At 38.6% G+C, this 25,649-nt stretch overlaps 1 protein-coding gene across 1 annotated transcript in view; it reads left to right on the forward strand.

The window, feature by feature from the left end:
- The window catches only part of ush2a (Usher syndrome 2A (autosomal recessive, mild)), a 201,609-nt gene that overhangs the window by 86,343 nt on the left and 89,617 nt on the right, over positions 1 to 25,649 (forward strand). The window contains exons 37-48 of the mRNA XM_069174459.1: positions 372 to 560; positions 2,195 to 2,323; positions 3,426 to 3,501; positions 3,822 to 3,907; positions 5,002 to 5,161; positions 8,491 to 8,653; positions 8,751 to 8,898; positions 12,476 to 12,633; positions 13,670 to 13,817; positions 15,804 to 15,959; positions 19,063 to 19,210; positions 20,936 to 21,078. Of these exons, the coding sequence (XP_069030560.1) occupies positions 372 to 560; positions 2,195 to 2,323; positions 3,426 to 3,501; positions 3,822 to 3,907; positions 5,002 to 5,161; positions 8,491 to 8,653; positions 8,751 to 8,898; positions 12,476 to 12,633; positions 13,670 to 13,817; positions 15,804 to 15,959; positions 19,063 to 19,210; positions 20,936 to 21,078 (1,704 nt within the window). The remainder of the gene's footprint in view (positions 1 to 371; positions 561 to 2,194; positions 2,324 to 3,425; positions 3,502 to 3,821; positions 3,908 to 5,001; positions 5,162 to 8,490; positions 8,654 to 8,750; positions 8,899 to 12,475; positions 12,634 to 13,669; positions 13,818 to 15,803; positions 15,960 to 19,062; positions 19,211 to 20,935; positions 21,079 to 25,649) is intronic.

Consider the following 25,649-nt stretch of genomic DNA (forward strand, 5'->3'; position numbering starts at 1 on the left):
GCTTTTATTTGATTTATTTCTCTTGACATTTGCTCGTCCTGATCTTATTTTGTTTCTTTTTCTTTCTTTCTTTCTTTCTTTCTTTCTTTCTTTCTTTCTTTCTTTCTTTCTTTCTTTCTTTCTTTCTAAAGAATTGAATACTAAAGTATTCAATTCTTTAATTTGGCGTATCATGTGCAGATTAGTAATTTTCTTCTATCTGGTTGTTTTATTTATGTTGCTATCTATAGTTATAAATCTTTTTTTTCTGTCTTGATCAACAGTATTCTTCTCTTTACTGTCTCCTCTCATCTTGACAGTTTTAACCTCTTTTTTTTCTCTCTCTCTCTCTCTCTCTCTCTCTCTCTCTCTCTCTCTCTGTGTCTCACTAGTACCTGCGTCTGTACCACCTCCCACCACTGTGCAGAGCTTCAACGGCTTCAGTGCCAAGGTGAGCTGGGTGCCACCCACTGGTGACATCAGAGGGCTGATTGACAGATACGAGTTGAAAGCCTACAATAGAGACCATCCAGAAGTGCCACCTATCAAAGCCACATACCTGGCTAATGGAAATTTCACAGGTAAAACACACAACACATCTAAAACATCTGTACATGCGGGACTTGTGTTAAATATATGCATTCAACTTACTGAAGCTTTGCAGCCCCACTGAGGAGGGACACAACAAACTGAATAAGGTCTTATTTATATACTTGTAAACTTTTAGTAAAGCACATTTTATCTAACCTATTTCATCCTATACCTCATTAATACCTGAGTTGCCTAATGTCTATATTTAAAGTTTTACTCTTTGCACTATTTTGCATAACTTTTTCCTACTTGTGCTTTTTGAGTGGATGCCAACCCACATATAATTTTCTGAGTACTTGTACAATGGTAATAACGTTTAATCTAATGTAATATAATTCACTCTTATAAAAAGAAGAACTAACCTTTTTCTGAAAAAAAATAAAAAAAAAATAACAAACATCACAAGGAGCATTATGGACAACTGAACTTGTGAAGCTGATTTCCTGCTGCCTTCGTGTAATACCTGTAAGGACATGTTGGCCCTTACTGGAAACACATTCACACTGCCTTTTTCTCCCACTTTCGTCCTGTTTTTCATACAATCACACATACGCGCACACTGTCCCAGGCAACCCTGTTAATGTCTCCTTGGCAAGTCCCCAGCTTTAGGAGACTGTCTCCATTTGGAACAAGACACTCAGGACTACCCCAATGATGTCATACCCTGGCATCGCTCCTTTTCTCTCTCTCTCTCTCTCTCTCTCTCTCTCTCTCTCTCTCTCTCTCTCTCTCTCTCTCTCTCTCTCTCTCTGTTGCTCACTTTTCGATCTTTCCTCACTTCATCTTTTATGATGATGATGATGTCTGCGTCCGCTGCTGCTATTCGTCCCCCCTCTCATCCACTCTTCCATGTCTCTAGGCAAATATGAAGATGAGCTCTCTGTCTCCGTCTTCTCAGTGTCTCTCTCACTGCTCCTCATTCCCTCCCCCTCTCTTTGCCAGACATTAAGTCCACTGTGATAAGGCTTCTTCTTAATTTATGATGGCCTCGACACCTGACTGCAGAATTACACCAATGGCTAAAAAACACGGAAAGCAAATGAGGGTGTAATGGCAGCGGAGTGGGGCCCTGGCCCCTAATTGAATTAAAAGACATGGGTAACGGTGAGCGAGAGCGAAAGGAAGCGAGACAAGTACAGGGTGATTGGACACAGGAGGTGGGGAGAGTTGGAGGGGGTGGAAGAGAAGAGAGGGGATGTAAAAGAGTGACTTAGGAAATACAGAAAGGAGTGGAGAGGGCCAAGACGGTGAGGACAAAGAACATCAGAGAGAGACGACTGTGGCTTTACAATTAGAATAGACTCACTTTGTTTGCCAAACACAGTAAATTTGCGTAGCAACAGTAGCAAGTGGAAACAAGTAAAGCATTTAAATTGCGCCATTGAAGAGTATTGATACAGACTTCAGTAACACACCAAACACACACTAAAAAGAGACAGTAAAAGACTGTGTTGAAGGATAGGTTCACATTGTTTAGTCCATGTACTGTATATGTTATAAATATGCATTCTGACATAGTTGTGTCAGCAAAACAAAGTGTCTATCTTCCAAAGTTATCTTTTTTTTTTTCAATAAAATTCACTCTGTCTGACCTCCTCTCTGACACGTTCATGCTGCTCTCCAGGTGTGCTGTTGGGTCTCACTCCATCCACTCGCTACATTGTCACTGTAAGTGTTTGTAGTCCTGTTGGCTGCGCTGAGAGTCCTTACAATGACAATGATTTGAGAGTGAGTCTCACAACCCCAGAGGAAGGTAACAAACAAAGACAGACACACACACACACACACACACACACACACACACATATACATATACATACACCCATAGATTTTATAGTGAACATAACTGTCTTTCACTATCTCTTCCTAGCTATAATGTATGACTGTTTCTGCATCTGGACACACAGACGCACTTCTCAACACACTTAGACACTCATCCCGTCTCCTTACCCTTAGTGAGGCTTGAATAAACAGGAGCCGAGAAAGGAGAATGAGTCAGATGGCTGTTATGGGAAAGACACAAAATGTTTCTCATGTGAGACGTTATGAAGGGAAGAATATAAGGAAAGAAGAAGTGGAAGAGAAACAGAAAGATTTTTCTTCATATCTTAGTCGCTACATTAATCTGTGTTGGACTAACTGGCCTTGTTGGGGAGATAATGTGACGGCAGGGGTCAGTACAGAGACAGCAAAAATCAATTTGAAGTAAAAGGAAAAAACAGATTACTGTATTGATTCTCACTGAGCACAGAGTTAAGACACTGAAACATGTTAGGGAGACTGGAGGAAGAACTTATTTAGAAATCACTATCTCACGAAAAGTCTATTTTTCAAACATACACAAACACATATTGTGCAGACACATTTTTACTCATCCTTTAGAGCAAGCACATTTCTTTCCACTTTTTTTTCTCAAGATCAAGGACAATAATATACAATTTTCACCTTTTCTTGTGCATTGTGCAGTTGTTGTTTTTTAAGAAATCCAAAGCTGTCTCAGTGTCTGAAGCCATACAAAAATAATTATTAATCAATGACATTTGATATTATAGAATGATACGCTCTTTAAATTAATACTTACCACATTTGATTTCATTGTTTAGTTAAAAGTATATCCTTTCATATAGTATTATTGATGTTGATACAATATATTGCATTTTTACATTACTATTAAATAATGACAGTTTTTCTTGTTTCAACATAAACATAATGCTGCATGTTAAAAAATTGTATTGTTAAAAAGTATACTATGTTTTAGAAATATGGATAGAATGATGTCAAATCAATTTTATTTTACCCATCATTATATCTGTGGTAACATAGAAATATATATTTTTGTTTTCCTACAACGTTAGCGCCAGATGCTGTCTCTCCTCCCGCTGCAGACTCATCCCCTTCAGCTCTCCATGTTACCTGGGAACCGCCAGCAAGGTAAAACACCACATACTTTCTCACTTATCCTGTCTTTCCTCTCACATCCAAACCACATGCCTTTGTGTGAAACTTGTAAATACACAGCTGATGCTCTGTCATTAATGGACAACATGCTATTATACATTAATGTTGATTTAATTCTGAGCTACTTAATTACAAGAGAATGTGACATACAGTAGTGAAGATAATTATTATAGTGAACTGAATCATACATAAACATAATGCTCTGTAACAATGAACACAACATAGAGTTTAATATCAAAATAGTGTATATTATACTTAACAACATAATGTTACCCTTTTTGTTCCAATGGTAGGCCCAATGGAGGCATTACAGAGTACCTCCTCTATCACAACAACCAAATGGTCTACCAAGGGAAAAACAGACAACACAACATCACTGGTAAAGAGGAGTGAGTGAGTGAGTGAGTGAGTGAGTGAGTGAGTGAGTGAGTGAGTGTGAGTGAGAGATTGTGTGTGCATGCTGCAGCATAGCTGTGACTGTGGAGGGATAGGGCCTCGGTGTAAAGAGAATGGGAAGAGTGAGGAAAAGCAAAATGGAGTGGGGGATTAGCATTTGAAAGAGGAAAGAGTGTCTCAGTCCTTATCCAGGGAATAGCACTTTCAAAAAGAAAGCTAAACACATGAAAATGAAGCGGCGGAGAAACAAAGAAAACTAAACATTAGCGCACATGCTTGCACACAATTTGCTTTGAAAGCTTTCACTAAAGAGACCTAAAGAAGGTATGAAACACATGTCACTCCGCTGAGACTAGACTGCTGCACCAGGATGAAAATAGATACATACACACTGAGACACACACACACACACACACACACACACACACACACACACACACACACACACACACACACACACACACACACACACACACGCACACACACATACAGTACAAAACACACTCAGAGAAACATGCACAGATACGAACTATTCATGGATGTACTGAAACTCACACAGCAGCAAACACACAGGAGAGTCATCCAAGATGGCATTTTATATGAGCTGAATAGATTATCACTTATTTTGATTTTACACACACACTCATATGATTAGCAACACATCACACTGCCCAACAGTGTACGTGTGTGTCTTTGTAAGTTAATGAAAGCATGAGAGTACATATCATCCATGCTGGGTTAATAATGCAAAGTGTCTGATGTTCACAGTGATTGGAAGGATTATGGACGTAGTAATTATACAGCATGTGCAAGAATAGATTGTGTTACACAGAGATTGCAACAGTGGAGCAGATGGATAATAATTTTGAAGTAGAGATGGACACTTAAAGAGAAACAGCAGTCAAGGAAGGAGAGAAGGGTGGGCACAGAGGAGTATTTAAAAATAAACAACAGGTATTCAGGGATTGTGAGAGCAACACAAGTTAATGATTTCCATTTAAGTTTTTGTCACTGTTGAGTTTGTTTGTATTTTTATGCCTCTCTGTCACTTTCTGCGGGTGTGCGTTTGTGTTTCAGGTCTTGGTGTGTACTCCACCCATGTCTTTGTACTGAGTGCTTGCACTCTAGTCGGCTGCACCAACAGTTCGCAAGTTACAATGCTGACCTCTCAGCTTCCTCCTGGGCCTCTACAAGCCCCAAGTCTTACCCTGCTCGACTCTCGGACTATTTTTGTAGAGTAAGTACACAATCACACACTCACACTTGTGCGACATGAAGCCAATGTAGAACTGCGTTAAACTGCAATACTACTGAGAGCCACAAGGGGTTGGCTCTAAAAAGCGTCTGGCTCCATAGACTCCTATTACATCTCTCTCATGAAATACAAAGTCAATACGTTTTTTTCACAAGTCATTATGATCTCATTTGCTAAATTCACTTCTTTATGACTTCTGATGACTGTCTGAGTGGTACATCTAGCTGAAAATAATTACATGATTAATTAGGTATTAGGCCTCAAAGAGCTGTATGTTTGGGGGGGGGGGTGTCTAGTTTGACATGCTTGGGGTGCAGGTTTTCGTGATAGGTCTTCAGGCATAGTGTCCTCAGCTTCTCAGTCATCTTGAGTCAGATCCACCCCTAACCCCTAGTTCACAAACCAATTGATGACATCACGAACGCACCTTGAATGTGACATATGCACACATGCACACAGTACATGTATTTATGAAGCTGTATGACACAATACACAGCCATGTTTATATGGCTAAGAGAGTTCACTAAAAACATCGTTGTTATTGATATTTTCTGTATACACTGACTGAATGTCAGGTGTACAGATCTGACTGAAAGATCATCTGATTTTAGCATCACTGAAAAGGATGGGAGAAAAATAACAATATGACGTCTTTATTTGTATTTCACGAGTTTTGTCGTTGCAGAGGACAGAGAAATAGAGAGAGTGAGAGAGAGACTCAGTGACCTTCTGCAGTTGTGTTTACCATGCAGAATATTCTGCGCTTGACCTTTCACCTTTAGAGGGAGGGGACAAAGAATGATAGATCTCTGCTCTTTTTCCATCATGTTCATGTGCAAATGCTCCTGGGTTTTGTGTTTGTGATTTTGTGTCTGTGTGTGTGTTTTATTTTCACTTGGGTTCAATAAAAGAGAAATAATAGGCCTCTTAAGCAACAACACAGTCACAGAATAATACTAAAACGTTCAAGTGAGTACAGCGAGAAAATAATCAGGTTGAATGTAAAAATAATAAATGTATGAAATAACTCTAATTGGAAAGTAGCCTGAATTTTTTGTACAAAATTCATATGGACAAAAGATTTTACCACAAAACATCTGTTTCAGGTTTGCATCTGGAGAGCTAATAGCATGAAAAATAAATTACTTCATGTAATACAGCATCCATGAGAGCACTCCTGTCTATAGAGTAGGGAAATGTATCATATCCTCAGCCTTTAAAATGTTTTTGACCAACATATTCACCAGGTGTGGGAAGGCTGCGTATTGCCTTGTTAGCACATTGGTAATAGCCAGAGGTTGAGAGATCATACCTGGTCAATACCACTCTATTGTGTCTGTGAGAAAAAGAGAAAGAGGGAGAACAACCACAAAAAAATGTGAAGACAGACAGATATAAAGTTAGCAACAGAGGAGAGAAAGAGGAATTATGTGTCGTAAAGGAGGGAATTTAGGGATGAAAAGCCTAAAAATGTCTAAAAGGAATTGAGAGAAAGACTGTGAGAAAGGTTGAGGCAGGCTCCAGGATGTGAAGAAAACAATATCAGCAGATTTATTCTCTGCCTTCACCACACATACCTGACTGAAACACATTCATACACAAACAAGCAGACGCAGCAACCCAGGAATAACCCCACATGTTTGACATGTGCACAGTTACAAATGCACAGAAAATATTATTAGACATGACATTTTAAGGACAAAAGCAGATGTCTCTTTATTTACCTGGTTTTACCACTTAAATGTGTCGTAAGTAATTCATTGTTGGCATCGCTGCCACTGCAGGGGAGATGTAATAGAGCAAAGAAGGCACGTTGAGTGTGATCCAGAATTCAAACCTACCTCATCTCAAATGCGTGGTTTTAAAGTTAACATTTTAAAAAAGCACCCGTTTCATACTAATTTCATAACACACTTTTAAAACCAATGGTTTTCTAAAACCATTATCACAGTGAATTATGATACAGATTATTACAACTCCCCTTTGATTTAGGTTTTCAAAAGTGGACATACATCACACTGCCAATCGACAGCATATAAATCTTATAATAAATGTGATAGATTAGCCACAGTGGCTAATTGTGTGCTAACACACACTCATCAGTCATTCAAAAAATGACTTTTAATGGGAGGAACCAAGAAAGGAATCCATCACTTTTTAAAATGGCCTCCCTCTGCTACCATGTCAGGAGGGTTGAGCCACTCTCTGGGTTTGTAAGAATTGCAGGACAATTTATATAAAATGTTTTGTTTATGACTTCTTTAACTCATATTTTATTCTCAAGATCTGAGTAAAATTATCAGATCCTGCATCTAAATTATCCAGATGCTCCTTGTTTGAATTATTTTTTTTTATATATATCTTGGACAACTAAATCAGTGGCGCTTCCCTATTTCAAAGCAGAATGAGTACAATAGCCTACAGTATTTTACAAAATCACAAAAAGCCAAAATATACAACCCTGTCCTCTCTGTAACATTATAATTAACCTCTAATATTCTAATTTCTGCACATCTTTATACATTCAATTATTTTATACCGTCCATATCTCAAGGGACAAATCTCAATGCACAAATCACATCATGTTTTTAATGGTAGACCTTGACAAGATTTTGGTCAAGTTCAGCAGTCCCTACATTTCCTATCAGAGGACATTAGAATTATTAGCTTCCAATAGTCGAGATGCTTCTGTTTCTAAAACAGTCTCTGGTCTCCTCCCTCTCTCTGCTGGGGATGACCTTCCTGTTCTAAGTATAGAAAAGGAGACACCTCTATCTGACAAAGGAAACTGTGTGTACAGTATGCATTTGTGTGTGTTTCGTGTGTAAGGAGCCTCAGCTCGCATTGTGTTTTTATCCTCTTGCAGATGGAAACACAGTGATAGAAGCACACGTGTGTGCACACACTCCCATGCAGATACAGAGCGATCTGATGCAAGCCCACACATACATACTTCTAATTCTGCCTCACAATCTTATTTTAATATTTTAGTCTTAATTGTACAAACCTGTGCACATACCATCAATGTATACACGCAACTTTAGAATAATATGAGGCTCTATTCAAACAGGAAAAAAAATCTAGGTTGTAGAATAAATTGTTAGTTTTGGTCTCTTCATGTTAGAATTTAAATATCATCAGCCGTATATTTAATTTGAAAATTAAGTGGACACTATGACTATATAGCAGGTATAGTAAAGTTAATACAGTAAATTTGTCACAAAACAAAAAAGGTTTCACAGAGATATTAAAGTAATATTCTGGTGGTAACTTTATTTCATATCTCTGCTTATTCTTCTCTTTCTTTCCAGGTGGTCACGTCCCTCTCAGGTAAATGGTGTTTTGGAGTTTTATTCCATCTTCCTGTCACATGACGGTGCAGAGCCGGTCCTGGCCTATAACAGTTCAGAACTTTTTGAAGACCACACCCTCCGCAACCTAACCCCTGGAACAGCTTACACCATCACCGTGGCTGTGAGTCCTTTACTCCATTATTTATTTATTAAAAAAATTGCAACATCACATTCATCCCTAAGTTCATGTTTATGTTTTCATTTTGTTTGCATGTCAGGCCTGCACAGGAGGTGGGTGTATATTAAGTCCCACAAGCCAGGTTCAGACTGAGGAGAGCACCCCGGAGAACGTTCCTGCTCCACTGGTCACCCCTTTGTCCCCACATGCCCTCAACGTCAGCTGGACTCATCCTGGCACTCCGAATGGTGAGAGGGCACATAGACAAAGATACATAGCCATAAACAATCAAATATACTTAAACATTTATCAACAGTGACATTTAGAATAATGTCAAATTTCAAGTAAATACATAGAAACACACACAATCATTCATATGGCAATGTTTTATTTTAATATTTATACAAACATGTAAAAAAAGAGTAACCGTATCATGATATCACCGCATGTTACAGTAGTTGATCTGAAGAACTGGATACGGAGGGTTAGTATTTATCCAGTCTATGAATGAACTCACAGATATAAAGATGTGTACAAGGTTCAAGGATGCTGTCCATGTTACTGTGAGACAAGAGAACATTTCCTTTTGTGTGAGGGGAATCAGATGAGTCTGTGAGAGCTAGAGATAAAACAGGTTGAGAAGAAGAAAAGAGGGAAACAGACAGAGGAAGTAAAAGGAGAGGGCATAAAGGACTCAGACAAAAAGGGGAAAGAGACAGAGACCGGGTGAGAGAACAAACAATTTGAGATTGAGACTAACAGAGACCGGGAGTGAGAGGGCACTGCTTCACCAAGCTCCTTTAAGTGGATGAAAAGTGCTCCCTTTTGACTGAAGAGAGAACTGCAGGCTGGAAGCACATACATTCCCAGCGACTGCTTCTCCTTCTCAGTTTTCTACTATTCTTACTTTTATCTAATTTACTTGCATCCAGTTAAAATCTGCTCCACAGAACTGCTCCAAAGTATACTTCATCTATCTAGGAAGTTTTTTTGAAATCTGACTTTTGACTGTAGTTTCCTGCGCAATACATTGAAACTACACAGTATACTGTTGTGTTTAAGTGAGACAGGGCAGTAGTGATCTATAATAAATCAGTATTGTTTTATCCGAAGTACTGGTAATATGTCAACATTTACAAAAACAGAATCTGCAGAGAGGGAAATATTTTCTCCTCTGGACCATATCTTTCTTTAACATCATTTTAAAGTCCACATCTATTCGTACTATCTACAGCCAATGAAACAGAAAACAATCCCAATCATCAGTCAATCCCAGGCAAATATATAATATATATAAATATATATATTAAATCTGAGGACAACGTACACATTTTTTAAAACACCTTCATAAGGATATGACACACCGGGCATCCCTGTATTTTAGAGGTTAAGATATAACTTGAACATCCCCAGTTTAAGCTGGGCAAGGACCTCTGTTGCATCTCTTTCACCTTGAGATTTCCTGAACATATCTCTGCTGTTTTGTATTTATTCATTTGTTCATGGACAATGCACATTAATCAACATCACTGTAAATGTGCTTGTTTTAGCCAAAAGGCACAAACTTACCCTAAAAATATTTTTTTAAAAGCAACTAAACATGTCATTATGAAAGTTGAATATTCACTGTATCAAGTATAATTACATACTCCTAAAGGTATACAGCTCAACAGCCACTAAAATACAGCAGCTTTAAGTAACGCTATCTACCTCCTGGTGTACTGAAAATTGTGTATTTTTTGACAGATAAAATACTAATATGTACTATCAAGGACTATATCAACAATAGTATATCTCATGAAAACAAATTAATTAAGCAATGAGGATTTCCCACACCCCATTTCACAGTGTCTAACATACAACACACGACCACATATTATCAAATGTGACTGTCATGCTCGTTAAAGTATGTGTAATTCCATAACCTGTGTGTGTGTATGTGTGTGTCTAATGTGAGTCATGTGTGTTTTACGCTTAATGCCACATGAGTGAATTTTGCACCATAAACCCTGTGATGTGTGTGCATATTAGCCTGGATAAATTACTTAAAGCTTTTCTCATCTGATGACAGAAATTTATAACAAGGGAGACACTTAATCATGATTAGCCGATTATCTCATGCTTAAAAAGCTTTAATTTTTACTTAAAAAGGAAGAAGAGCTCAGTGCTTTTTTTTCCATTGACTCTTTTTTTTTTTTTTTTTTTTTTATAAATGGATCGCAACAATGACAATGGTGATGGTTTCCAGAGGAGTGAGATCCTGTTATTCTCTCTCTCTCTCTCTCTTTCTATCTCTCTCTTTCTCTCTCTCTCTCTCTCTTTCTCTCCCTCCCTCCCTCTCTCCTTCTCCCCAATTCCGCAGGGATTTGTGGGGGATAATCCTCTCGGGGATTAGGTCGGGGCAACACGCAGACAAAGAGGGGAAATAAGCCTGTTATGCATTCGCTGCTTCATTTCCCAACCTGTCTTTATTACAACCTATACTGATATGGACTTATTCACACACACAAGCACATACAGATGTCCGCACACATATACACACACTCTCACGCATGTGATTGGCCACATTAAGAGCTTCCCAGATGTAGCTCGTGTCCGTGGGGTTTTGTGCCTTCGTTTCCCTGATAGGTGTGTATATCTGTATTGAGCAATAATAAAACCCACACATGATTAAAGCAGAATAGACTTTTAGTTCTTAGCACTGATCTTTTGAGCCCCCTGTATGCATTTTTATTAAGGAAAAGCACATTTGTCACCGTACTGTTTCAATTTTTTATTAGGTGGATGTAATGTAATGTAATTATTGTGCTGATGTATGTGTGTGGACACGTGTGAGTTCTCGTCAAAATATGTGTGTGTGTGTGTGTGTGTGTGTGTGTGTGTGTGTGTGTGTGTGTGTGTGCGTGCGAGTGTGTGTGTGTGTGTGTGTGTTGTGTCCACCTGTGTGTCAGTGGATGAGTGTATGTATGCACACCTATTTGCACCCTCATTTGTGTGTGTGTGTGTGTGTGTGTGTGTGTGTGTGTGCGTGCGTGCGTGCGTGCGTGCGTGCGCGTTCACTCCAGCACCACTGTCCTTCTCAGGGCTTTCATCCTCGTAACGCCTATGGTTACATTTGTCATTTCGGTGCTGTTTTCATCATTGGATCACTCTCGGACACACTGACTGGCAGGTCGGGAGCCCCTAAGTCAGTTTTCATTTGCATTGTAATCCAAGGACCCAGACTGCATTCCAGCATAGGAGAGCTCACATTGGGATTGTAATTCCTCAGTCTGAATACAGTGCTATAGCATATGAGTGACCAATGCAAATGTTCCTTGAACGTCATCAGAAAAAAATATGCGGGCATCTTCTAAACATCTTTAAACAATCATCCAAAGAAAATGTTCAGCATGCTTTCAAACCAGGATACTACAAAGATTGGATGTGATACAATCACATCATGTTCAAATTAATGAATTAAAAAAAAAATGATCAATGACCGAAAAGTGTGGATCATTCTCAAAATCATATAGATTTAATTTTTGTTTTCTATTTATGTTTTACAGTCAGGGTTATGATCTTGTGCTTGGTGGCTCAGGGCATGGAAAAATGCAATCCATTAGTTATGTTGACTTCGAAAGAGAATTAGGGATTTACAGAGTTACTTGTGTACAATAAACTTCTTTTGGGACGATAAACACTAAAACGTGTTGACTGTCATTCAAGAAAGCACCCATCCCTAGTTCCCTGGCCTTCTGTAGCATTGAAACAGTTTGCTTTTTGACACTTTTATTTTTCCTCTGTATCTCATGCATGTCATAATCAGATGTGTTCTTTTGTCAGGCGTTATAACCAGCTATGGTCTCTGGCTGGATGGAGTTCCCATTTTAAACTCCAGTTCCTCCCCGAGGTTCTTCGTGGTGGAGGGACTCTCTCCATGGAGCCTACATGTCCTCAGGCTGCAGGCCTGCACAGCACGAGGCTGTGGCAAGGGACCAATGGTCAGTGAATTGCTTACTGGTAAATTACACTCATTGCAATAAATATACTATGCCTGATAAGTCATTGCAGCGTTGGTAATATCGACCCAATGTTGCCCTTTAAATTTCTATCAATCTCAATGCACAGTATTTTTTTTTAACTGCTTTGTAAAAAAAAAAAGACTGAATAAAGTTCTTTAATGGGTGAATCGTATCACATTACCTGGTGAATTAAAAGAGCTTAAACAGCAAAACTAACACAAAAACATGGGAATGCCCACTCATGTACAACGTGTGTGTGTGTGTATTGTGTGTATTCTGTGTCTGTGTGCGTGCGTGTCACTAGGTGTCATAAAGGTGATCGATTCTCTCGGCTCAATAACGAGGGTTGGCGTGGTGAGAGTGACATTTGGTCGGAAATGCCACTCCATGCTCAACGACGTCTCTCACGACAGGCCATATTTTGGGGCATTTTTCCAATACGGACGGCACGTTTAGTCAAACACCAGGAGAACGGCTGACACAGCAGAACAGGAGGAGAGGAGGGGGAGGGCGGGTGAGGGGAGGAAACAGGATGAGGAAGAGAAGAGGGAGAGATGATAGGATGGGTGGGAATAGGAGAGGAAAGGAGTCAGGGAAGAAGGGAATTTAGGGATAAAAGAGGGAAATGATGAGGACAGAGTAAATGGTCAGAGCAAAGTGAGATATGAGGTGGAAAGGATGTAAAGGGCAGCAGAGGAGAAGGTAACAGGAGAGCAGGGCAGAAGGAAATTAGACAGAAGAAAACAGCAATGGAGGAAAAAGAAGGAAGAGTGGATGAGTGTGGAGTGAAAGTAGTGTATCAGGAGAAAGAAAAAAACTATAAAAAAAAAAAAAAAATGATGACCCTTATCAGGTCATTTTTAACATTTCACATAATAGTTGGATGGATGAATGAGTAATACTACAGTAAAAAATAATGAATTACTGTGCATAGTTTGTATGTATTTACACTACAGGTCTGTTCTTCTGTACATTTTGAATATAAGAGTCCTTGTGGATTTTTTCTTTAAATCAGATTGAGGTGCGTACATTAGAGATGGCCCCAGAAGGCCCTATACTGCTGGAGCTGACCAATCAGAGCTCCAGATCACTCCGAGCCCGCTGGACAGCCCCTCCTAGAGCAAATGGGAACCTCAGCTACACACTGTACTACAAAAGCAAAGGTAACATTTACAGCAATTCTCTCTCTCTCTCTCTCTCTCTCTCTCTCTCTCTCTCTCTCTCTCTCTCTCTCTCTCTCTCTCTCTCTCTCTCTCTCTCTCTCCCACACAATGAGGCACTCAGAGTCCAATAAATAGAGCTGGGTACTGAACTTCAATCCTCGTCATTCGGTATCAAATGTTGATACCTGGCCTACAACCACATCATTTTGTTGTTTGTAAAACACATTTCCTTTTCTATGTTTACGTGTGCTGCAGTGATTGAAAGCTTTTCTATATGTTGTTAACTAGTTAACATCCACCGTTAGCGTGTGAGGTATTTAATGAACATCGTTAAGTTGTAGCGTCTAGCAATAGCTTGCATGTAAGGCATTTATGGGACATCTGTTAATTATAGCTACACAAAAAAGCCTGGGTTACGATCTCCCCCTCTAAACTGCATGAAAACCAAAGTGTTTGACCATAATGTGTAATTTTATTTTTTCTTAAAATGGATTTTACGAAAACAAAAACAGTATAGTTTAGGAACCATGATCAAAATCTATCGTACGGTACAGAAAATCTCTGAATGATCCCCAGTCATACAAATGCTCGATTACTGTAGTAATGCATTTAAATTGTAAAGTAGTATTTTGGGTGTCGTTTCCGGGTGTATTGTGCAAGTACACAGCCTGTGTAGACAGTGGCATTTATTCATATAGGAGCTTATCTTTTCACGTGACAGCAGCGAGGAACAAATGTGCTTTCAGCCTGTTTAAGCCTGTTGTAATACATAACTTAATTATGTTTTTTTGAGAGTACAATTAATATTATTAGCAATGTCAAGACCTCCAGGTGGGTTTTTTGATAAAAAAGGTTTTTCAAAGATTGTTAGAACAAGATAATATGGATAGAGATGGACACAATCACACTCCCCACCAACAAAGCCAACTTGCACCGAAAGTCAGGCATGAAATGGGCAAGTGAAATAAGGAGTAATCAAACCAGGGTGTTATCGAAAAGATAAGGTTTTTTGAGATTGCCAGTGACTTCTCACTGAGAAAAGAGATGATGGAGTAGTGGAGAGCAAAAACAGTGGCATGAAGATGGAAGGAAGAACAAAGACAAGAGGCAATAAAACAATAGTATACAGAGATAGGTGAGATGAGAGAATCGTATTTCCATAGATGTATTAGAAAAGATTGCAGGTAAAAACAATATAAGAATTGAAGAACAAAACCGTGGAGAGGACCAACAAAATAGAAACAAAGAACTAGACCTGGAAAGAAAAGAGAGAGAAGGAATCTGAACAGCAGACACACACACACTCTCATTCTTTAAGTTACGCATATTCACCAAGTCTTTCTTTCGCTCTCTCCGTCACACACACACACACACGCACACACACACACACACACACACACACACACACACACACACACACACACACACACACACACACACACACACACACACACACACATATCCACACACAGTTGGCGACTTTGATCTGCCTCACAGAGGAACTGACAGATGAAAATGAGTGGAGAGAAGGATAGAAGAGGTGTGGAGCAGAGAGATGGTGTTTCGCTCTAGTTACCCATAACCCCTTGTTTCTTTGATACAAACTGCCTTCATCAGTTCACACAGAGCTGATTTGTGTTTGTGTGTGCGTGTCCATCTAAATATATCAGATAGGCTTACATAGTGTAATTTTCTGATCCCTTTTCTTTGACTATCCTTGCATAACCTCTATATGTAGACCTCTCTCTTCTGATCACTCTCAGTTAATCTCAGACTTTCTCATGACCTCATGTCGTTCTCCTCTCTTTTTCCTTTCTTCTTGTATGTATGTCTCTCATGAATGACTTTTCTGCCATCACTGTGATGACTCTAATAAATAAAGGTGTCATGAAAATAATCTGTGTAAGGCATGACTGTTTTCCTTGTCACACACGCAATGCTTGATCTAAGACCTTACATGTCTCTGTGCCTCTCTCTGTTTCTTAGATGGTGGTGGTGTGTTGGATGGAAGCACAGCAGCAGGCATCTGGTTGTCTGTGACTGACCTCCAGCCCTACACTAACTACAGCTTCTGGATCAGAGGGTGTAACACACAGGGTTGCGTTGAGAGCCTGCCGCTCAGTGTTACTACACCCCCAGCAGGTACTCACACTCAGGACAGAAACAGAGATACGTTAAAAGGTTTTCCTACCACCACCAGCCTAGACCTCGCAAATTTAATCTTGATCTACCATGCAAACGATACAAATGATGATGTAACTACATTTTCAAACTCCTGAATCTTTTTCGCAGGCTTTGCAATGAGATGTCATTATTGTGCAACTTTATGGCTTAATTAATAATGATCTTAAATGATGGTGATAGTTGGGGACCCTGACCAGTTAGTTTTAAGAAAGGTCCCTTTAATTGGTCAAACATGTATCATGTAGCCAACATGAGATTATGTCTATCTCAGGTAAACTGGTCATTAGTCTTGCCATGTCACAATTAGGAAAGAAAAAATGTGAAACGGCTTTACTTGACCAAACTGACCGTAATTCATTAATATTCATCGCACTACAACTTCTACTAAATATTATTGGAATGTTGATGTTTTTTAAACTATGAATTTGATGTAAAATTGTAAAATCATGGGGGATGTTTGTACACTGGTTTCAACATCCCTGTCATTATTTTACTGAATGACTAAATCATGATAATCACATCACAGAGGGTAAGAGTTTGCTTCCTTAAAAAACTGAGTATGATATGGTTATGGCCTCAATTATAATAAGATATGTTTGCCCCCGTCTAAACTGTATATGTTATAAATGATATGGCAGTAATTGTAGATTTGTTTCTAACTCTACACACAAGGCAAGAACCATAGTAACATTTTTATCTTATTACTCTGACTTTAATTGCTCTTCTTGTGAAGTGGAAAGGTTCATTTTTATCGCTTGCTCTGTCAAGGAAAAATAAAACAATTATTCACAGAAGCAGTTACAAACACAGGCACACGCATCATTGACTTTACTTAATGGTCTGAACACATATTTGTGATTTACACAGTCTGTGTGTTTGTAGCTGTGCAGAATAGAGACTGATTGTGCATGCTGATAAATGTCAGAGCTGATCAAAGCAGCCTGGAGATAATGGTAACTAAGCAGTAACACAAACATCTATAAACACACCTTCTCCCACATTAGCTTATGTTACAGAAAGTGTGAAATACATACTCCATCGCACACACCACACCCATGTCTTAGTACAGAACAACAAAAGACAGACTTAGGAAAGTTCTGCTGTTCAAGTTCAAAACAAAGGCATAAGAAAGTATAAATTTTAAATACCAGACGTTTCCTCTCTTTCTATCTCTCTTTATACCTCTGTGCCTCTGGCATCTCTTTAGACTTCTTTAAGGCAAACTGTCTTGATGCGTCCTTGTTCTATGAAAGAACAGAGAGAAGATAGCGGAGCAAGAGACAGAAGAGCCGAGGAGGAGGAGAGCAGAGAGAGAGAAGTGAACATAAAAGTGCATAGTTTAAAACGATTAGTGACACCTCTGATATTGTACCTGCTAACACAGCATGAGAGAGACACAGGCTCACCAACCGTGTGTGTCTTTGTGATGTATGTGTTTTGTGTGTGCATGTCTGTGCGTGTGTGTTCCAGAGAGGCAGAAATCATCGTACACTCATAAAATGACCATTCTGCTGCTTTACAACTGGGACTTTATTGAAAAATAGAAGCAGGGGATAGGGATTGAGAAATTGTATCAATTAAAATGTAATTGCAGATTTACATTATTGATCCACTAATTTATCAAATTGTTCTTAAGCTGTAAACTATGTATCGTAAAAAGAACTTCCTCAATTAAACCAAATTTACTCTTATTAAACTAGCAAAACAGCATTAATATTTTATGTCTTGTAATTTCGTAGTGACTCTGACACTAACTCTGACTGATGGTACAGTATATTGGAACTGATGAAATCTGAATAAAAATGTGGACTGAGCATGATATCCTTAAATACTAAATTAAGCCGATAAATAGCTGAGTCTTGCATCAATATTCTTTTGTTTCTTTTTATCTATTCTGGCACCTTCAATTTGTTTTTCCTTCTCATGTTTCTGCATTTTCTGTCATCTAGATTATCTTTCTTTAAAACAAATAGATTAGAAATGAATCAGTAACTCTGCAGAAGAGAGAGCTGAAGATGAGGGTAGTGACAAAACAACAAACGGTCTTTAACAAAAATGTACAGGTCAAGACTGACACACAGAAATATGATGGGTCTTGGGTGAAAAGTAGTGTTCTTTTGTCATGTTATAAAAACGTCTGTGTATGTATCAAGATAATGAATGATGATGTATAATGGCAAATCACCAATAATATTATTCTAAAGCTACAATGAAAGTGTTTTGAGGCTTTTTCAAATACTGTGCGTGTGCGTGTGCGTGCGTGTGTGCGTGTGTGTGTGTGTGCGCGCGTGTGTGTGGGTTGTTGTAAGCCATCTTTAGGATGAGATATCTTCAGCAATCATTCTTGTTGTAGTGGAAAGAGAGCAATGTTTGATTGAAGGGTCACTTTATACATCGGAGGGCCTGCTCTTATTTCACATCGTCAACACTGCAGTCACCCTAATTTTCTCCTTGTATTTGTTGTCCTTATCTCTTTTATATTCCGTCTTTTCTTCACATCATCTCCATTTCTGTTAAGTGCACAGCCATCATACTGAATCAAGATGTTTTTACTGATTTTCCAGCACTAACACTGCTCAGCCGGAGAAGAGTCGCACTGTAGAGAGAGTGGTGTTATAACACTGTGTGTGTATCCATGTGTGTGGGTGTGAAAAGGAGATGTAGTGGTTGTATATCAGTATATATGGTGACTTTTTGTGGCACTCTTTCCCTCCTTTACAAGTTTTTTTTTCCCTTCGGTGTTATGTGTTTTTTCCCTCTTTTGTTCTGCCCTTCTTGTTCTTCTCTCCTCTTTCCTCAATCATGTCTCCGTTTTATACTCTTCTCTAAGCAGATTCAGTCCTAGATGAAGGGCAGGTGTCATTCCTTTAGGATGCAGTTTAACAATCAGATTAATGGTGTCAATATGTTGTTGTTGTTGTTGCTTCTTTCTTTTTTTATTTCTTGCATCATGTTCATATCCAATGAACTCGCATCCAATCTCTTTTTCACCACCTCCACCCTTCCTTCATCACCTACTCTTTCTTCCTGACTTCCTTTCTCTATCTCTCCCCGTTCATAGCCCCAGATGGATTATCCTCTCCAACTTTGGCCCATGCATCTAATGCCAGTCTGACTGTATCCTGGTCAGCTCCTGCGAACTCCAATGCACCAGGCCCACTACACTACAGCCTGCAAATGAGGACGTCCCCACAGAGGCCTGTCATAAGGTGAGAAAGAGCATGAAATGCACAGTAGATAAACAAGTGGACAAGTTTGCACACCCATGTCCACAACACATGAAAGTTGTCCGATATGGAGACGTGTTAATAAATGTCTCTAAGAGGATAGCAGACACACACAACCTTCTAAGATACATATCACATATATATGTACCTAAAAATGTGAATACTCGCATATGCATACACATGTTCATACAAAGGGGTACATTATACAGCTCAGCCCAATATGTCACATCAATATGACAGACCATCAGAAAAACAGAGGGAATGAACCGGTGAGACGGGGGGGAGAGTCAAAAAGACAAAAAATCAAAGACAGGGACGAAGGAGAGAGAGAGGCAGGGAAGATGTGATAGAATAAAAAGAGAGAGAGGGTGTGCATCTGATATGTATTCATTACATGCTTCCTGACAACAAATTGCAATTTAATCCAAGAAGAGGAGGCTCTCATTCTGTGGTAATAAATAAATGACTAGCTACATGTATTATATATCAGACAGCCATGCCCTCCTCCTCCTCTGCTATGGAAATCTCATTGTTCCCTGATTTATTCATTCATTCATCCCCTCTATCCATCTGATGCTAAATGGTCAACGGTCCCTCATTTATGACAATATTCTTTTACTTTGTCCCAGATTCCTTTGTATGATTATATGATGTGGGATCAGGAATGACATGGGAATAAGATAAAAAGTGATGAAAATATTGGACATATTGGAGAGATGGTCACTGTTTAGTGATCATATGAAGAAACTTTTCTCCTGACACTTTTATAACGTTGCACTTGATATCCAATTATATAGAAATAGTACATTAAAATACAGGAAACACATACAACAGGTTGTTTTCTAGATGTAACATGAACACTTGTACATTTTCCAAAAATGTATAATATGGAATAACCAATTAGTGCATACAAAATGTTCAGTACAGTGTAGTGTTCTGTACAGTTAACCTCTTCTTACTGAACTCTAAATACTGCAGATACTTTGTGGCTCAGATCTTTATTTCCTTTTTTTTTTTTTCCCACCTCTGACCAAGACTTCCACATCATTCACTCTGCAACCGTCACGGCATGTACACTGAAATAGACCAATGGTACAAAAAGTTAATTTAGCTTAGTTTATGTTTATATTTGCTGCAATCTGCTCTGTATGAGAATTTTGTGCAACAAGAACCTGCAGTCTACCAAATGCCATTGGCATCACTATATACGATTTTGTTAGCATTGCATCAGTTGACCACAGGAACAGTTAGTGCCAAAAACAGTCTCTGTAGAGCTGTACAGTGCTGAATCTCCCTGATTAGGCATTAAAGAGCAAAACGAGGGATGACGGATAAAGCTAAAAGAGGAAACATTTGGTCTAAGGTAAAAATTAAAGAGTTGCTAAATGTAAATCATGGCCTCCAATGAAATCAACAATAGTATAGCAACAATCAAGGAAGTTTTGCTAACTAGTGACCACATTTTTAGATCCACTTGTTCATCAGGAACACATCATATGGAGTTTTGTAAGTTCAAGATTCATATAGGTAAACGCACAACTATATTCACTATATTCTAGTAAGTACTAGATCAGCATTTTTAAAATAGATTTTTTTTTTTTTTTTTGCTTTACTTCTTTGACCACCTGTTAACACAGCACATTACATTTTGACCAAACCAAATGTATGTCAATAACTGTATTTATGTTTGTGTCCATCCACTCCCAGGCTTCTGGAAAATGCAGCAGACACCTTTTCCTATAATGTAGAAGACTTGTCACCATACACGCAGTACATGTTCAGAGTGGTGATTTCACACACACATGGACAGACAGCCGGCCCCTGGGCAACCCTGCGCACTGCAGAGGACAGTAAGTACACAAACTCATACAAGTACACTCATGAAATTTCACATACTTGTTACTCATGGATTTACGAATACAGTTACAGTGGACACAGACAATGCAAATACAGTGAATAGAAATGCTTTCATTAAATTGCCATAAAGAAATGTTTTCTTTGGCGGTCATTAATATAAATGTTGTTGGCTCAGAGAAACGGCGATACTGCTGTACTGTAGGTTACCTTTTGGCAGTGGTTGCCAGTGTTGTAGTTGTTCATCCATACTTCGGTACACACATACATAAGTTCATCCCATTATCATAAACGCCATATCTCTGAACCACATTGAGGGAATTTCTTCAAATTTGGCACAAACATCCACTTGGATTTAAGGATGTACTGATTAGATTTTGATAGTCAACGGTGACTGTGACCTGACCAAACACGTTTGTGACTATGACAAAATGTCACACAAATGTCTAATAAGATTAAATTGTCAATTGATGAGATTTTATATCCAAAAGGTTGAAGGTCAACTTTACTATGACATCATAATGTTCTGCAAAAACACTTTTCTGGCCATGATTGAACACCATAACTCAAGAACGGGGGAAAAAAAGAGATTGTGACCATATTTCACATTTGGTTAGATACTGAATTTGTGACTCTAATCTTGGGTGTCTACCTTCAAACTGGGGTGATTGTCTTAACAATCTTTAGCTGCTGCAGCCACATCCATATTTAAAACATTGTCTACTGCATTGCCAGAACCAGATCAGAAGCCAAGACAATGGCAGAGGAAAAACTGGTGGGTCCTCAGTGCTGATCAGTCAGAGTTCAACTCAACGAGTCTGACAGATCCACTGATTTTTAGGTGATGAACTAAACAATAGACACACATTAAAACATATAGCCTGTGGTATGATAAGCAGAGCTTTTGCCCTGTTTTCTTTTACTAAAAGTGCCGAATGTTTTACTTTATAAAAGTATATTAACTTCTTAATGTTAATGGAGATGGTCATTATGATCAAAACAGTAAGAGAGAGAGACAGAACATAAAACTGAAGGTAGTAGAAACATTAGCTGAATGAAACACACTGACAGGGTGAGATTTGCATACTCTAAGGTGTGTGTCTGTGTGTGAGTGACCTAGCCAGTGTCATTGTGGGCTAATTGCTGTAATAGAATCATATTAGCCACTGGAACAGCCTCCTCAGTGCAAAGTTATAAATTAATTAGGACCACGCTATTATCACATACATTATCATTAAGCAGCTGAGATTTGCATACATTGATACACATGCATGTACACTCACAGAAATGTGTACAAAATATGTACACACATATGTACGTACACATACACAATCACATGAATACAAATGCAGTTACACACATACTGACGCATACACACACACACACATTCAGACACACAATTGCAGACATTTAGGATGCATTAAATTATGGCCCTGTGCTTTTCTCATTGCTATGCAGAATTGAATTCCCTCCAGCAAACACACACACTGACACATACTCAAATACACACACAAGCACAGTGAGATTTTGCTATACATCTTTTCCAACTGAACAAAAGTGGACAGTAGTTGTGTTTCTGTTTGTGTGTACACTTGGGTTAATGTAAGACTGAAAGCATGTATGACTCTACCGCTCTCTCCGTTTTGTGTGTGTGTGAAGTGTAATAGTTGTGTCCAGTCGGTCATACTGTACCCCATCTTTCAAAACTCCATCCCCCTCTCTGCCTCTCTCAGGCACACACACACACACACTGAGAACATGCGTCATACACATGCATACCTCCTTGTCCTCCTTATCAATAACACACTTCCCGATGCCCACAAGCAACCTACAACATACAGTCATGAAGTATCATGCAGACATACAACACAAGACATCGGGATCCAAATTAACCTGCACCCAGTTGTCACAGAGGTCAGACAGCCATATAAAATAGATATAACAGTAATATAACAGTGTACGCATATAATGGAGAAATCTCTAACTATTGTCTAAATGTGAAAACTTACATTTTTAAAATATGCATTATAAATTATTTTATCATAGAACACATCACAGCAATGGAAGTTCTTAATAAAACGTGAATGAAACCAATGATGGGAGAAAGCCAAGCGCAGCCAGATTGGATTTTCACAACACTAATGTGAAATTTGTCACCGTAAACCCTCTCGTCATTGTGGCAGTGTGGGAAATAGATAGATTCCCCTTCTAATCTCCACCCCAACACACTAGAAACAATGACAACCCTTTGCATTTATATATATATATAAAATCTAAATCTAAAAAAAATCATTTCATTCAGTATGATTTAATGTACAGTAAGGGTAATAGTTTGGATCAAATTGTTGTTGCCTAATTTTCAGGAAATTCATACGTGCAGGACTCATAAACATAAAATAAAATATGAACACTCAGACTCACACACACATTCATACACATGCTGAAGACACATCTACATTAGATCTTAACACACATGCTCATTCTTTATAGTGTTGTGATCCTTTGGGTTTTACCCTGTTTAGAAGATATCTGTTATGTGGTGGTGTTGGTAAACGGATCCAAACGCAAACACACAGTAGGTAAGCAGTTTTATTTTCCAAAACTGAACGTGTATAAACACAATAATAGTCCAGGATGTCTGGAAGCCAATAATCATCTCCCTGACTCGGGATCCTCCCTGAGTCGGGGCAGGTATTCGAACTAGTTTGACGTCAAACGCGTCACAAAGCGAGCAGCGAGCGCTTCTGCCTCCGGAGCAGATATCGCATTTACGCTGTTTTTGAAGCAATTACTGGATCGATTAAAAAAAAAATTACAAAACATTTGTACTCATAAACCTCCATATTCTCATAGAAATGCTATTTATGTCTTTCTGTAATTTTCACACTTAGCAAAGTCATCCGGCGGGCCGAGCTGGACCCCCTGGCCGGGCCGTATGTTTGACACCCCTGGTCTATAGCATTGTATATATTAACTGTATGTTGACTTTTCACATGGCCTTTTTTAACAATGGGGATCCTAGTATATGCTTTATTTCCTTTTCATTTTATCCATATTTTATTTCCCTTTTTTTAAACTTTTGGGGATATTTGTTTTCTCCCTTTCTCCTTTTGTCATACCTTCTATCTCTAGCTCTGTCTTTTTGGTTTGGAGCACAGAATTGGTTTCACTTCTTATGGGGGCAGAGAAAAAATATGATAAGAAATGGGGTGAAAAAGTGAAGATGGAAAAATGGAGAGAGAGAAAAAGGTAAAATGAGGAACTGAGGAAAAAAAAGGAAGAGAAGAAAAGAGAGGGCTAATGACAGAACAGAGAAAGAGAGAGACCCACGCTTCCTCCTTTCCTTTTTATCATTCCATTAAAGTTTTATATCCATCTTTTTAATGTAATTTGGTCCCTATGAATTCCTGCCGCTGCAGAACAGACAGACGGCTCCTGTGAACATAAACTCTAGCCGTGTTGGACAGCTCCCTTTCCTCTGTCTACTCCCATGTTCACACCAGCTAAGTGATCTAAGAGAGAGAATGTGTGTGCGTGTGTGCATATGTGCGTTCTGTGAGATAGGTGTGTGTATGAGTGCTATAGAGTGTTATGGAGAGTACGAATAAAGCGCCATTTGGACAAAATGATCTTAGCCAAGCAGTATTATAAAGTAAAAGTGTGCGTTTGTGAGTGTGTGTGTGCATGGTGTGTGTGTGTGTGTGAGAGTGGAGGGGGTGGGGGCGGTGGGGAGGGAGGATGTGGGATGGGGTTAAAAGATTAAACATTAGAACATTAAAAAAATCATTTTTACCAAACTGAACCTAAAGCAGAGAGTGATGTGTAAGGAGAAAAAAAGCAACAGAAATGAGGTTAGAGGTAATGACCGAACATGTTATTTAATTAATGAGTGACTGCATTAATATAATATTATTCTACCTTATTTCCTCTGTATTTTGGTCAGTTAGTGTTCTCAGCGATATACTGAAGTAATGTGAGCATAATCCAATTTTTACTTTACGTATCAAGAGATCTCTAATGAATAAATACCTGTTCACTACCTTAACCTGTTTTTCACATAGTTTTTTAAATCTTTTTTCTTAAATACACTGTCAAAAACACCAGGAAAGCGTTTGTAATATTTTTTAGAATTTCTCTAGTTGGGTAATGTCCCCATTCATTTCAATAATTTCACATACTAACATGTTTCCACAACATAGTTCAAAACGCTTAAAATATTTTTGCAACTTTTTTTGCTCTCTTTATATTGCACATGGATACATCAGAAGGTTATCTGGAATCAAATAAATCACACCAAATCATCAGCGTCTGAAAGGATATTGAATTATTTGAATGATTGACATTTCAAAGGTATTGTGATGGTCATAGTTACTTAAAGGCTAATGCGCATCTCATATACTCGTGATGTTATGGTTACAAATCAAGCTCATGACCTTGGTCATGCATCATCCTCTTTCTCACTGCCTCTTCATTGAATCCTGAAGCAGCAATGACATAAAATAATCTGTAGAAAAAGTAAAGATTTGAAATGCAATGTAAATTCTCACCGTATTGCTTGTCACGTTTT

Source organism: Embiotoca jacksoni, unplaced genomic scaffold, assembly GCF_022577435.1.
Source record: "Embiotoca jacksoni isolate LCO1_2020_lvr unplaced genomic scaffold, fEmbJac1.0.p SCAF_6, whole genome shotgun sequence".
In the NCBI taxonomy this organism is placed as follows: Eukaryota; Metazoa; Chordata; class Actinopteri; family Embiotocidae; genus Embiotoca; species Embiotoca jacksoni.